The 15007-nt window shown below is 42.8% G+C and overlaps 1 protein-coding gene across 1 annotated transcript in view; it reads right to left on the bottom strand.

Moving 5' to 3' along the window:
* MYO3B (myosin IIIB) overlaps positions 1-15007 on the bottom strand; it is a 342946-nt gene that overhangs the window by 297429 nt on the left and 30510 nt on the right. The window contains exon 8 of the mRNA XM_015596448.1: positions 13439-13584. Coding sequence (XP_015451934.1) covers positions 13439-13584 — 146 coding nt within the window. The remainder of the gene's footprint in view (positions 1-13438; positions 13585-15007) is intronic.

The raw sequence follows: 15007 nt of genomic DNA, 5'->3' as shown, positions 1-15007 counted from the left end.
TAATAGGAGAGTATAATTTGTTCTTTATATTTTAGATTAAAAATCCAGAGGTATAGAAATCCTAATATTTTCTCTCCTCCTCCCACCCCAATGTATTGTTTTGTTTCCTCTCATTCTGGAGACCTCTGGAACAGGCAGTGTCTCTCCTTTATTCCTAGACTCCCTCAAGTGTAGGTTGATATGAATGAGAGTAACTAACTATAAAGTAACTGATGAGGCCAAAAAGGGTTAAGTTTGAAACAAGAAAAGTATGGAGGAAGGTGAAAAGGCTGGTGTGGATTTGTTTCTTCTCTGGCTCCTTGGACTGATTAAAAGAACGAGAATAAAAATAGAAGGGCCTGTTTTTCTAGAGGGATTCGATGCTGCTCTGTCAAGAGAAGAGGGCCAGAAACTGGCCAAACTGGCGAGATGCTGGGTGCAAGTAGAGTTGTTCAGAGACCCGAGTGACAGAGTGTGGCTCAGAGCTCAGGAGAGGGGCTACTTTCCTTCTTTTGGGCGGAACTCAGCATTTTGGCATCCTGAGACTGGAAGCTCTGGGAGTAAGCAGAACCAGCAGCCCCACAGGCAGGGGTGTTCTGATGGTGGGTGACCGAGCAATAGATGTGGGCAAAGAAGAGCCAGACAGTAGAGAAATAAGAGCGCAGAGGCCATAAAATAATGGTAGCTCAAAATGGCTGTGGGCACAAATGGAGGACACCTTTAAGGATTTCTAAGAATTCCTAGACAGTATTTTGGAAGGTGTTGTAGGCAGACTAACGGACCCCAAAAATGTCCATTTCTGAATCCCCAGAATCTATGAATATGTTAGATTACATGGCAAAGGAGAATTCAGTTTGCAGATAAAATTACGGTTGCCAATCAGCTTACTTTAAAATAGGAAGATGACCCTATGGGGGTTATCAGGGTTGGCTCAGTATAATCGGTGTCTTTAAATGGGGAAGAGGAAGGAAGAAGAGTCAAAGTGATGCAATGTGAGAAAGGCTTGACTAGCCACTGCTAGCTTCAAAGATGGAGGAAGGGGCCGTGAGCCAAGGAATATGGGCAGCCTGTGGCAACTGGAAAAGGCAAGAAAATGGATTTTCCCCTGGCATCTACAGAATGGAACTCAGCCCTGATGACTCCTTAATTTTACCCAGTGAGGCTCATTTCAGACCCCTGACTTTCAGAACTATAAGATAATAAATTTATGCTGTTTTAGGCCACTAAGTTTGCGATAATTTGTTATGGCGGAAACAGGAAATTAAGACGGGATGTGCAGCTTAGATCTTGCTATTATGAGGTTGAGCCTGAAGATATTAAAAACACATAAATATAAAGCAACATTATCACGCAGAAGCTGAATGGCCTCCCAAAATTTCCAAATCAGGCAGGATCCCTCTGACTTGGTGGCCTAGAGGTGACTAATTTCAAAATCCTCCTCAGCCCTTCAAACTCTAGGCTTCCCATCTCCTCACTCTTCCAGATGGAAGTAAGGAAAGGGATATTTTTATCAGTGCTGGGCATGGAAAGTCCATGCCTATCAAGACTGGTAAGTAATGCTGCAGGTATGCAGGAGCCTCCAATCTAAGGGGCAGGCAGCACAAAAAGAAGAGTAGGAGGGATCCAGGACTCCAGAGCAAAGCCAGGGTTCATACCAAGAATGTGAGGCCAATGGAAACAGGAGCTGAGGGTTCAGATGCGAAAGAAGCAATAAGCCCACAAGGTCCAGAAGGGGACCCTGTTCCCCCACCCCACCCCCACACACAGTACTCTTTACATTCCTTGAATTGGCCACAAGCTTCATGTGGAGCTAAAAAACAAAACTTGCACAAAGGCTGCCAGAATTCACCCACCCCCACCCCCCCACACAGTACTCTTTACATTCCTTAAATTGGCCACGAGCTTCATGTGGAGCTAAAAAACAAAACTTGCGCAAAGGCTGCCAGAATTCTTTGCCCATATTCCATGACTGGGAAGAGGCATGAGGCTGGGATGCCCATCTGCTTTCTGCGAAGGTGTGAAGTCCCTTCAGGACACAGGAAGCAGATGGCGCTGCTCCTTGGATCATGCTCCACAGGACTTGGTCCTGCCCAGATGGATACCTGGAACTTTTGGAAAATCTTTACCCTCTTCACAGCACCTGTCGCAGATGGGCCACCACAGCTACGTCTCAATACCCCAAGTTCTACCTCAAGTTATACCTCTATTATTCATTCTCTTTTGTTCTGAATGGAAAAGATCCATCTCCTTTCATTCTGCACTCCATTCCAGAAGTCCTGAGTCTGGCAGGAATTTGAAGAAGAAATGCAGAGCTCCATGCTGAACACTATGGAAAAGATGGGCTCTTCCCTGCTCAGGCAGGTCTGGATGGGGAAACAAGTTCTTGGCTCAGCAGTCTGGAGCAAGGGATTAGAGGAACTCTCATGTACTTCCCATTTCCTATCTAGAAGTAGACTGAGACCTGCTAGGCACATAATGTAAGACTGTCTTCATTTCTACAGAAATACCACCTGGGAGTTGAAGTATTGGAAAGCTGACCAATGTAACCCTCCCCTAGTTCCAGGACTCTGCTAGACAGAGCGGCTCCCTCCTATCCCCAACTCCCCCACCCCCAGTCATGCCTTTGGCAGTGCTCCAGGAATAACAGGCTCGAAACTAGATGAAGTTACTGCATTCGTTTCCTAGGGCTGCCATAACTAAGTACCATGAACTAGGAAGCTTAAAACAATAAAAATTCATTCTCTCACAGCTAGAGAGGCTAGAAGTCCAAAAGAGAGTGTCAGTAAAGTCATGCTTCACTGAAGCCTTTTAGGAGAAGCTCCTTTCTTGCCTCTTCCAGCATCTAGTGGCCCAGGTGTTCCTTGGCTTATGGCAGTGTGGCCATCCTCCTGTGTGTCTCTGTCTCCATATGTCTCTTTCTCTGTGTGTCTATGTCCAAATCGCCCTCTTTTTATGGGGACGCCAGTCATATTGGATTAAAGGTCCACTCTGCCTCATCTTGACCTAGCTAATCACATCTGCAATGCCCCTATTTCCGAATAAGATCACAATCTGAGGTACCGAGGGGTTAAGATTTCAACATATCTTTTTATGAGGGCTGGACCACAGTTCAACTCCAAACAGTCATTATTGACTATTCTGCTGGAATCCTTTTCTCTGCTTTTATATTCTTCATAATGTGCAGTATCATCTCTCATTTCTCAATTCTCAACCATAAGGAAGCGATGGGGAAGGCAGGAGCCAGAATTTCCAGGGGAGACTCTAGTTTTGAAATACAAATAAACAAACAACGGTCTGATAGTTGTACTTAAAATCATCTGAGAGAACTTTAAAATATAAAGTAAGATGCATATTATTACAAACATTTATTTGTAAAATTAATTATGTATTTATATAAATGTTGAGCTTGACTCCAGACCAATTATACTGAAATTGGGTGGGTGGGAGGCCATTGCCCAGGGGTGGATATTTTTAAAGCTCCCAGGAGATTCTAAACTCTAGTTAGGACTAAGGACCCCTGTGCTGGGTGAGACTCACTGCTATAGAATATGGCTCCAGCCCTGCAGTTGGTGACTACTGACATTCCTCTCTATTAGCACCCATAGAATGTAGGGAGGATGCTGAAGAAAACAGTTTGCATGGGCCCTGTTATCTGAGTGCAAAACATGCTGCTTAAGGATGGTGCCATTTTTGCCCCGCTGAGAGGTGAAATGATGGACTGGTGAAAGAGCAGGAGTAGAATCAGCACCTGACTCCCATTTTTAAATGAAATGCCAGCTTCAGGCCTGTTTAAGAGTTCTGCCAGGGTAAGACTCTCTTGTGACAGTTTGAGTATGATGCGCAGAATGAACCCAGGAGTTCTGGGTGGGACAGAGCCAATGTTGGGATGGGGTGGTATTTGCTCTATCAAATCTCATGTTAACCATGTAGGGATGTCTTACTGTTTGACTCCCAATGGGCTTGCAGCCAAAATTAAATCCATTTTTCTCCTGTGGGTTACTAAGCCACGGCTCTCTCAACCTGTAAAGCTCACCGAGATTTCTGAGCCTATTTGCTTGTAAAAGATTCCCACTGTTCTTGCCATTTGAGATCTTTTGGTCTTCCAAGTGTGTCATCCAGCATAACAGCTACCCCTTCCAGGATTGTGACCAAAAGACTACCAACGTCTTCCAACTCATTACACATTTTAAAACATCAGCAGGCAGGATAGTCAGCAGAGCCCTGCCTAAGGCCTCGAAGACTTCTCTGCCTCATGGACACTGATACCATTATCCGACATTCCTTAATACAGTCCTTCTGGGTTATGATCCATCACTATTACCATTCTCCAATTTTTGTTTCTCTATCTTGGCCACAAAGACATCACAACAAATTTTACTTAAGGGTAAAATTCCAAACACATTATATCTAAAACGGTCCCCCCTTGTACCAGTCTTGCAATAACACCAAACAAGAACATAAGTCCGACATGTGATACTGCACATTATGATTCTAGAGTTTAGAATCCCCATGCTAATTCAGCGATCACAGCCTTTTCTTCTAAGAATTCATATACTAGTCAAAGAGAGAGAGAGAGAGAAAAGAATCATAGTAATTAGCTCAAGATGAAAGTCAAGCTCACCAGAGGATGGTTTGCAGATTCTGTCTTCTTCCTTTTTTTGAAGAATTGAACCACATTCTCCCTTTCCCACTCCTCTAACACTCTTCCTGTTCTCCAGAATTCTTCCAAGATCACTGACAGTGGTCAGCAGTCTCACCTGTATTTTCTCTCAGTACCTGAGGTATCACTCCTCCCAGCCAAGAAACCTGAACTCACCTGGAACGACTAAGTGCTCTCCTTACAATCTCCTCACCTGGCTTGGGTTTCTGTCACACTTTGCCAATGTTTTTAGCCTTTCCAAGCTGGACTGGAAAAAATCATTCTCTTTGGTAGAGAAAATGGGACCCAGTCCTGAGTCAGTGCCCTCTGTCTAGTACTCCTCCTACTCCCTTTACCTGGGGACAAGTAGTTCCCAGAACTCCTTGTACCTATCAAGCGTTCCAAGCTGGACTGGAAAAAATCATTCTCTTTGGTGGAGAAAATGGGACCCAGAACTCCTTGTACCTATCAAGCAAGCTGAAGAGACCCTGTAGAACAGGAGTCCCCAAACCCCAGGCTGCAGGCCAATGACAGTCTGTGGCCTGTTAGGAACCAGGCCACATAGCAGGAAGTGAGCAGCAGGCCAGCCAGCGAAGCTTCATTTGCATTTGCAGCCCAGGCTAGCATCACCACTTCAGCTCCACCTCAGATCATGAGGCATTAAATTCTCACAGGAGCAGCAGTCCCTGGTGTCAAAAAGGTTGTGGACCACTGCAGAAGGAGGCAGCCAAGCGCCCATCACACAGCTCTTCTACTACGCAGAGGTGGAGTTGATGGAAAGGAAAAGCACCGCAGCCTCAGTTGTCTTCAGAGGACAGCGGCATCACCACCCATTGTAGAGATAATGGGAGTGGGGACTAAGGCCAGCTCTGCCTCCCAATGCTCAGTTTCTGTCATCACATTCATAAGTATGTATGGGGGCAGGAGGAGGAGTGAACTCATCTCTTAGAAGTATGTGTTAACAAAGAAGTTGTGACAATATTTACGGCAGAGTCCTTCAGACAGGTGCAGTGGAAGTATTAAGGATTGATTGAAAAATCAGTCTTTATTCTCTCTCAATTCCCCATACAATCATCAATCAATCAATTAACTAAACTTTCAAATGATCGATCTCATGAGTGGCTCTTTTGAATGGCAGCTATAAGGGAAAGTAAATTCCTTACAATACAAATACACCCTTGAGGTTTGTTCTTTGGTAGCACCCAGCAGAAATCGAAAGCTTACTATGTACTGTTCTGAGTAGTTTACATTTATTAACTGCTCACAACAACTCTCTGAGGCTGATACTATTTGTACCTCCATTTTATAGAGGAGGAAATGAGGCACAGTGACATTAAGTAACTTGGTCGCGTTCATACAGTTTAAAGGTAATACAGCTGGTATTTAAACCTGTGCAGACAGACCATAGAATGCTATGGTAAATTGCTGGCAAAAATGGTCCAATTTACTACCTCCTTTTGTATCTATGCTTGGAACCCTGTCACCAATGTGAGAACAGCCCTGGCTTGCCTGCTGGAGGATGAGAAGCCACAGAGAGCAGAGCCAAGTAATCCGAGCTAAGATCATCCTAGACCGGCCATCCCCCAGCGAAATCCACAGCTGACCACAGATCCATAAGTAAGCCTAGCCAAGATCCATAGAACCACTCCAAGAACCCATAGACTCATGAGAAATAACAAATGATTGTTGTTTTAAGCAACTATGTTTGGGGGTGGTTGGTTACATACCAGTATATACAAGCACTGGTACAAACACCAATGTTTGACTACTGTGCTATATTTTCTTTCTGGTAACATTGGCTTTATCTGGCTTTAGGATTCTCCAGAAATAGACAGCTCCAACTGTTCAGAGCTTTCCTCCAGAATACCACCTTATCTCTCTTCATCCTTGTGCTGGCCCTGCTCTTCCACTATGCCCACCCATGAAGGCCGCTTATAACTATTCCTCACTTTTATTTCCTAGTTTTCTCTAGAGGCAGAGGAAACTAGGGTGCCCCAAACCCTTGGGTACTGTTTTGCGCTCTGTTTCCTTGATTACTCTCTTTGCCCATCTCTTCATCATTTAGGAGCTAAATTGAAATTAGCCAGAGTGGTGACAAAATAATGAAATCAAGGTAACAAGGGAGAAAGCACCAATAATGCCTAAGTCGACAGGAATCATTCTCTGGCCTTTCCTTTCTTTTGGGGTGGGGACTTTTTACTCCACACGGATGGGGACAGTAGTCCCTGAAGGCATGCTCCTGCTTTGTCACCTGATCCCCAGATTAAACCTTGAAAAGCTAAACTCTCCCTGCCGGCCAAGATTCAGGGGGACAGCAAGTTGCACCTCCACAGGAACTAACAGCCCCAGCTGCTCGACTCAAATTAAAAAAGAGTTTGGAAACATGTTCCACAGAGTGGAAACCTTCTGGGGCATTTCTGCCAGCTGCCTCCAGCTACTGTGTTCCCAAAGAAATGGAGAGGATACTCAAGGGGGAGGGGGGCACCCTCGAGGCATCCTGAGGAATAGGGAGCACTATCCATAAAAATGGGACTAGAAATCTCCCAAAGAAAGAAAAAGACACATAAAAGACTACTGTTTTCCTATCGGAGTATTTAAAAACCGTTTTTTTTTTTTGTTTTTTTTTTTTGCTATTAGGCACTCAGTATATGCTAAATGATGCTAATTCTTTAGCTCTTCTTGCTTTATGAGCGAAGCTGGGACTGTGAGGGTTGGTTGCTCAAAAGGCCACTAGCTAAATGACCTGGGTTGGTGAAGAGAAACCAGAATTCCCTAGGGCAGATCCACTCTTACTGTGCCATTAAACACCAACCCCCCCTTACTCATTACACTTCAACAACAATAGTTTAGTTTTAATTTCTTTTCCTTATATTTCTCAGCCCTAAGGGAAAATGTCCTGTGACAATTCTGTAATAGTAAAACAATTACTGGTGACTCAGGGCTCCCTGCTGTCTCTGCATCCTCTGCAGCTGAGGAGCAGTCTTCCCATGCGAACAACTTGGTTTGTGAATTAGGAAAGTCAAAATAAAATGAAACTTTATCTTTACAAAATGATAGAAATTCAGAAGAAATTAGATGAAAAACAGCCCAAGGATTCTCTTTCAGAACAAGAGTCAACTGTAGGCATTGAGACTCTGGGGAAACCCTTCATATAGACTCACAATGTCTCAAGTGATGATTTACCTTTTCTGAGCTCCACTTCGTCCAGGTAGCCCAAGAGTATCTTTTCAGATTTTTCCTTTTTGCTCCTCTTTTTTGCTATCCAACTTCTGCCAGTTTCATCTTTGCTAATGATTGGAGAAAGAGACAGTAGAACTATGTTCTCCTTGAGAGAAAACAAACAAACAAACAAAAAACCCTGCCTTATCTGTCTTAAACTCAAGCACTCAACCCAAGTCTAACTTAGAGTAAACAAAGTTAGAGATGTTCGAGGTTAAAGGGCACAGGCATCCCCAGATTTTCAGCAGATTGTGTTTTAAAGCACTTGGATAAATGGGTAGTTTAGAGAATGGAAAGTATTTTTTCCCGTAAGTCTAGTCCTCAGACTCACACTTAAAACTCTGCTTGGCCACAGGAGTCTAATAACGCACCCAAAGCGAGGACTTCAGGCATTATATAACCTCCTCCTAAATAACTATTTAAAATAGTTTCCATGAGAAAAAGCATTCCAACTCAGGATGCCAAAAACAGATTTCCATTTACTCCAGAACCAAAGGGAGCTTTTTCTACTGAAAAAAAAAAAAAAAAAAAAAAAAAAGGAAGGCGAAGTGGGAGGAGATGCTGGCTTTATCAGAAATAGCCCTGACATGGCATGTGCAGGTTTTGCAAAGAGGGTGGGGTAAGACAAAAACTTCCATGTACCAATAATAATAACTTGAAATGCCTCTCTGCTTTTACATAACACATGTTCTGCAATTATTTAGTTCAAACACTTAAGTGTTCTAAATTAGGAACTAAAAGGCAGCTGCTAGAAGAGGAGTCTGGAGAAAGGAAGGCTTTCTGGTTTGGGGGTCATAAAGCAATGAGCAAAGAAGGGCCTGTGTTCACCTGTGATAACACTCTTCACTTCTGTTCTTCAGTTCCTTGACTGATGCAGTCATTGATGCTAATAAAATTCTAACTCTCAGGTTTACATTGTCAGTTCAAAATTCGGAGCAGGAATAAGGATGCTAAATTGTAAGCTTCTTAAAGGCCAGGATGTCCTATTCATTTCTATATACTTCAGTCCCCTTGGAGCTCAATTCATAATTCACTGCTAAGGAAAATAAAATTTAAGGAAGGGCTTTGATTTTTCAATATAGTTGCAAAACATGTGAGCTTTGGAGTCAAACTTTTCAGATTCAAATCACTTTTCCTAGATAAGCGCATGACCAAGGGCTTTCTCCCTGGGCTTCCAGTTTTCTCCTCTAGAAAAAAATGATGGCAACAGTACCTCACATTGTCACTGTGGGCATCGCGTTCATTTATATTTGTGAAACACATAGCAATGTGCCTGCCACATAGTTAGCACTCGATAAACTTAAGTTACTATTATTTTCTGCATTATCATCTAGCCAGTTGTCCTATTTTGCACCCAAAATAGTTTCTCAGAGATTTTGGTAAACAAGAAAGTTGGTTGGTATAGTGGGTTGAATTGTGGCCTCCAAAAGATATGTCCACTTGGAACCTGAGATTGTGACCTCATTTGGAATAAAGGTCTTCTGCAGATGTAATTAAGATAAGTATCTTGAAATGAGATCGTCCTGGATTAGGAAAGGCCCTAAATCCCATGACAAGTGTCCTTATTGGGCAAGACAGAAAAGAAGACACGGTGAGACATGGAAGAAAGCCCATGAAAATGCAGGCAGGGATTGGAGTTATGCTGCGCCAAATAAGGAACACCGGAAGCCACCAGAGCCTGGAAGGGGCAAAGAAAGATTCTCCTCTAGAGCCTTCAGAAGGAGCATGGCTTTGCCAACATCTTAATTTTGGATTTCTGGCCTCTAGAACTGTGAGGGGATACGTTTCTGTTGTTTTAAGCCACAGAGTTGGTGGTAAGTTGCTGTGGCAGCCCCAGGAAACTAATATAGTTGGGTACAGTTTGGAACAGCCTAAATTTGGTGAGGAAAACAAGCCCAAGTGTGAATTGGTAATCCTCACGAGTTCTCCTTTGCTCGAATCGTGCACTGCAGGGAAACTTCTCTTTAGGAAGGGAAAATCACTGGCTTCAGGGACTGGAATGTTCAGGCCATTCTGCCCCACTCGCTTCCAGCCAAGGACATTTCTGGTGGGAATCTTGAAAACATTCTGCATTTTCCCACAGGAATGAAGTGGAAGTACTCCATGTGTAGTAAGACACTGGACAGAGTTAGCCACTCTCTGGCCCCAAAGGAATGGGCAGGCAACACAGCTCCCAGTCTTTGTCCAATAAACACACCCACACTGGTCCCCACTGCCCTCCTGACCCCCATCTATGGAGTTAGAATAGGTCATTAGCCAATGACTCCAAGTTAAGAAAAGATACCTGGTTGCCAGGAGACCAACATAACTGTATATTTCTCCTAACTCTATGGGTTCTTGCAATTGTATCTGTGAAACAGATCTCCTTTTAAGCGAAAAATATATCCAAGTCATCTTTAAGATCCTGCTAAGACTTTGGAATTTTAAAGGATTCCTCAGGAGAGTCGTGAGAGAGATGTTGTCGAAACACTGACACCCAGAGAACTGGTTTTCATTCTTTTCCTCCTGGAGAAAAATAGCAGCAGACACAGCAGTGACTGTCAGGAGTGACTTTTTTGGAGCAAAGGCATTAGACAAGATGACACATGCTGACAAGTTCAGTAAATAGTGGGTGCTCTGCCAATCAGCAGATAATTTCTGTGTGTTTGCAATGTAGGAAAGATTGCGAGTCACACAGAATTTCTAAGACAAGTCATGACTACCCCATGTGTCATCTTCTTGTGAAGGTCACAAGAAAGGAGAAGGTGGGTAGAAGTTTTTTGGAAAGAGCAAGGAGGTCCGTGTGCAGACAAATCTACCACATCCAGGTAGGTCTCTCAGGTGGGACAGTCCCAGGGAACCTGTGTAATCACCTGCTTTGCTGACATCTGAGGCTCTCACCTCACATGTAATGAGCACATCACTAATTCCTAAGTCCTTTATAACTTGTGAAAGTCACTTCTTCCCTGACTCAGTAAAGGTGTTTTCTTTCTTCCATTACTTGGTAATTTATTCAGTTTATTTCCAGTAAGGAAAGGGTTTAAGGGAAGAGGTGAGTGAGAAAGGCCAGAGGAAGAAGTCACACACAGTATTCTGGATCTCAGAGTACTCCAAAGCAGACGTCACTGTTTAATTGAAGAGAATTACAGAACACTGAAAACACTCATAACCAAATAGAAAAAAAAACAAAAACAAAAAAACAAAACTCTGGAACCAAACGGATTCAAAGGATTTTTAGCACTATTTGTCATTTGCTTTTCTCCATTAGGAAAGAAAATGCTGGGAGGGAATGAGAGAAAGAGACAGAGATTGAGATCCCCCCCCCATGAAATTTACATACAGGTAAATAATTTGAGTTCTTATTTAAAATATGTAGATGTTTAATTTCTCCACTCTTCATCAAGAGCTTTTCTGAGAAAAGAATACATTTTTAGCACTCAAAATTAAGATCGCGCGCACACACACACACATACACACAATCCACAACCCTTCCTAAGAGAACTAACTACATGATTCTAATTGACAGGGTAATCTTCAAGTAAATAATGTGATGAGCATAAAAAGCTGGGTGGTATATGCAAATATGCTAAGGAAGGAAGGAAGGAAGGAAGGAAGGAAGGAAGGAAGGAGGGAAGGAAGGAAGGAAGGAAGGAAGGAAAAGAAAAGAAAGAAAGCAAGCAGGCAGGTGAGAGAGAGAGAAACCTCCATCTTTCCTGCCAGGAATGTCAACTTGGCTGCTAAGGTTGTGACAAGGGCAAGTGTCCAGCATACTTAATTGCACTGAGGATCTGCTGACCGATTATTGTTGACATTCCCTAGTTCAATCTGATTCATCATGTGCACAGGAACCAAAAAGAGACGGTAAAAGGCCAGGAAGTTACGCTATAAGGAAAAGCTTCCACCTACATCAGAATAAGGATCCTTGTCGCCACTAAGATCTTTTTATAGCAATTGTCTCATTCCTGGGGTTCAAACTGTCCTGAGGCAGGCAGTGGGGGGGGGCTTGGTTATTTGTGTTTCAGATCTGGAAGCTTCTCCTAAGATGGAAAAAGTGATAGGAGTGAGAGTATAGAGATTATTAGAGATCAGCGGCTTGACTGGACACAGAAGCAAGCTAAGAAGAGTCATTGGAGATGAAGGGTCTATTTAAACACACACACACACACACGGATACACACATGCACACACATGCACACATATGCAACTTCTAAGCAGTTTCACATTTATCACCGTATGAAATTTTTGGACAATTGGTCTGTACACAAACACATACTAAAAAAAGAAATGAACAAATATACCCAAGTAGATGACCTCTTATCAAAAGTATATATATTTTGCTAATCAGAAGCCACGACTTAATTCTGATGTTTGTGAAACTATGTGGCCCCAGTAAATAGATGGTGAAGAGTAAACCATATGTAAAAATTCAAAGCACACACACAAATCATCCCAGACATAATTTCTTATTTTCTAACATATTATTATATACAATACTGTTTTGTGGTCCTGCGTTTTACATCTTTCCGAACCTTCACCAGACTATTAATTTAAAAAGCCGGGAGCTTTGTCTGCTCTTCTAACCACCCTGACCTGATTTTGTACTTTGGAAAAGGCAAAAAAGACCAACCCTGACTTGAGTGGGAATCACTTTTGGAATAATGGTGAGTGGTTGTTCACATCTGGATTAGGTATAAAACGATAACATTATGATGATGAACGCCACAGAGCCTCATCTGCATATAAATAGACCTAATCAGAAATGCAAATTGCAATCAGGAGAAATTTTTAAAGGCTGTGATAGCTGTATGATTGCGCAGATAAGGAAAGGTTAACGCTTGGATTGTCAAAGTGGTTAAACGGGCCCCCAGCCGGCCCAGAGCCTTCCTTTCAAAGAGAAATGTGGAAGGCACAAATCTCTTAACCTGCAGCCTGGCTGGGAGGGAGCTGCCTGATGGATTCTCCAGCTGGCCAAATATCAGCCCAATTCTGATGAAAGACAAACAATAAACCTCTTGTACAAACCCCTACTGAATACATACAATAGAAAATATACCGGCATTTAAACACTCTCCGAACAGATCTCTTTCGGCACAATTTCCCATTGAAACAGAAACTAAGGGATGGAGAGACAGTCATATGACTGATGTGACATTTTTGTGATCTTTTTTAGTTCTGGTCTGAGTGGATACAAAAATATGATACACAATTTTTTTAGTCCCAAATTTCCCTAAATACTCTAGATTCAAACTGGGGATGAGAGAAGGACTATATATGATTATATAGTTAATAACAAAACAGGTTTTAGACAGATTACTTAATCCAAAATTGCATTTGCAATCTTCTTGTGCAAAGCACCAAAAATGGACATCTCAAAAAACGGGGTGCGTACTGACAATACGCAATTGTTAGAACAAAGTCCTGTTATTCCTTGGGATGTGTTATCTTTCAGGAACATCCTCTACACCCCTTCTTCTTTTTCCCCCCACAAAAGGAAACACTGTATATTTTACAATCAAGCTTTCACAGATTTGGAGAGAAATTGCTTACGAACTATTTATTATCCCGCTAATGAGACGCTTTCACAAAGAACTAACGAGCCAAGAGCGCCATCTTGTGTCCTACCTTGGGATCTTAAAGAGCGTTTTCACAGGATGCATGTCAAAGAGGGGAGGGTCTCCATCCCCCAGTTCAATAGCTGTAATCCCCAAGGACCAGACGTCACAGCGCGCGTCATAGGAAGAGTCATACTGCTGCTCACAAGCGATGACCTACCAAAGAAAAGCAGTACACAACGCATAAACCCCACTGCCACCTCAGATGTCCTGAAGGGCCTTTGGCCAATATTAGCCCCCTTCTCAGTTCCCTTGGCTAAGCTTATTAAATTCCTGTAATAATAACGTGTGTTTTCTAAGCCTTATTTGTGTATGATTGTTTTATCATCTGATATGTTCATTAACTTCTAAAAATGTGTCAATTCAGTTCAGTAAACGTATTGAAACCCTCTAGGTACCAAGAACAGTGCAAGAGGCACAAGGGTGAATACCTCACCGTGCCCACCTTGACATCAAGGAAAGGCTTTGTCTGCGTCCTTCTCCTCATTACCAGCTGCTGAATTCAACGGCAAGGAACAGTCGGTCTCAAACATGCTTGTCTCATGCACAAAATCCCCAGGAGTGTGGCCAGTTGAGAAGAAAGATATTGGAAGACTGATGTAGTTAACATAAAATAGGAACCATTCCTTTTCATTCCCCTTTTCTAAGAACTTTTGCCTCCACCTCAAACCCCAACAACTGGTTTGTATTTCAGCAGCAGCTGCCATTTCAGTTATTGGCCTGACTGGGTCCAAGAACCAGAAAATGCCCCTGGGCTTGTCATTGGTGTGGGGAGCATGGAACCTTGGGAAATCTTTATCAACTTTTGAGTCCGACAGGAAAAGCCACTCCACTCAGACTTTGGTGGCTATCACAACGGGATTGGGAGAAGGCAGGGGTGAGCCAGAGGATGTGGAGGGACAGGTGCCCCTATTTGACCTGAAATCTGCCTCTGTAACCAAGGATATTAAGTTTGAGATGCCTATGAGACTTCCAAATGAAGAGATCGTTTTAGTCATCTCACGAGACTGGTACTGGACATCTGACCTAGAGAATTTTGACCTTGAGAATATATGTGTGTGGTTTTAAACCACGAAATATGTGATATCGTTATGGCAATGACAGAAAACTAGCACACCTGCCCTCTGCCAGACCCAGTTAATTGGACTTGCAAAGCCAGGCTAATGCGCCTACCGCGTTGCCTGAGACCTGGTGCTCTCACTCCTATAATTGCCCCTACCCTTCTGTTCTGGTTTCCGAACTGAAGACTGTTTTTCCATGTACCCATGTCCTTGGCCTGATCCCAGCTCCATCCTCTGAATAAACTATCCCGCCACAGAATATCCTGTCACACTTTTAACACATTATTTTCAAAAGTACATTCAAACTAAAGTTCAAATAATTGCAATTTCAGAAGCAAAGGCCATTTCATTGCCTCCAAAGGCCTCACATTTCTCACTCCCATCAGGTGAGAAACTACACTATTTTTAAAGATCTCCAGAAAAAGCTATTCAACACATTCCCTTTCAGAAATGACATTTCCAAACATGTGGGACAAACATAATTTTAGACCTATCAATCAGCAAATAGTACCATTCTC

This window comes from Pteropus alecto, unplaced genomic scaffold (genome assembly GCF_000325575.1).
Source record: "Pteropus alecto unplaced genomic scaffold, ASM32557v1 scaffold3, whole genome shotgun sequence".
Taxonomy (NCBI): Eukaryota; Metazoa; Chordata; class Mammalia; order Chiroptera; family Pteropodidae; genus Pteropus; species Pteropus alecto.
The sequence above is the reverse complement of the archived record's forward strand: the minus strand, read 5'-3'. Positions and strand labels throughout refer to the sequence as shown.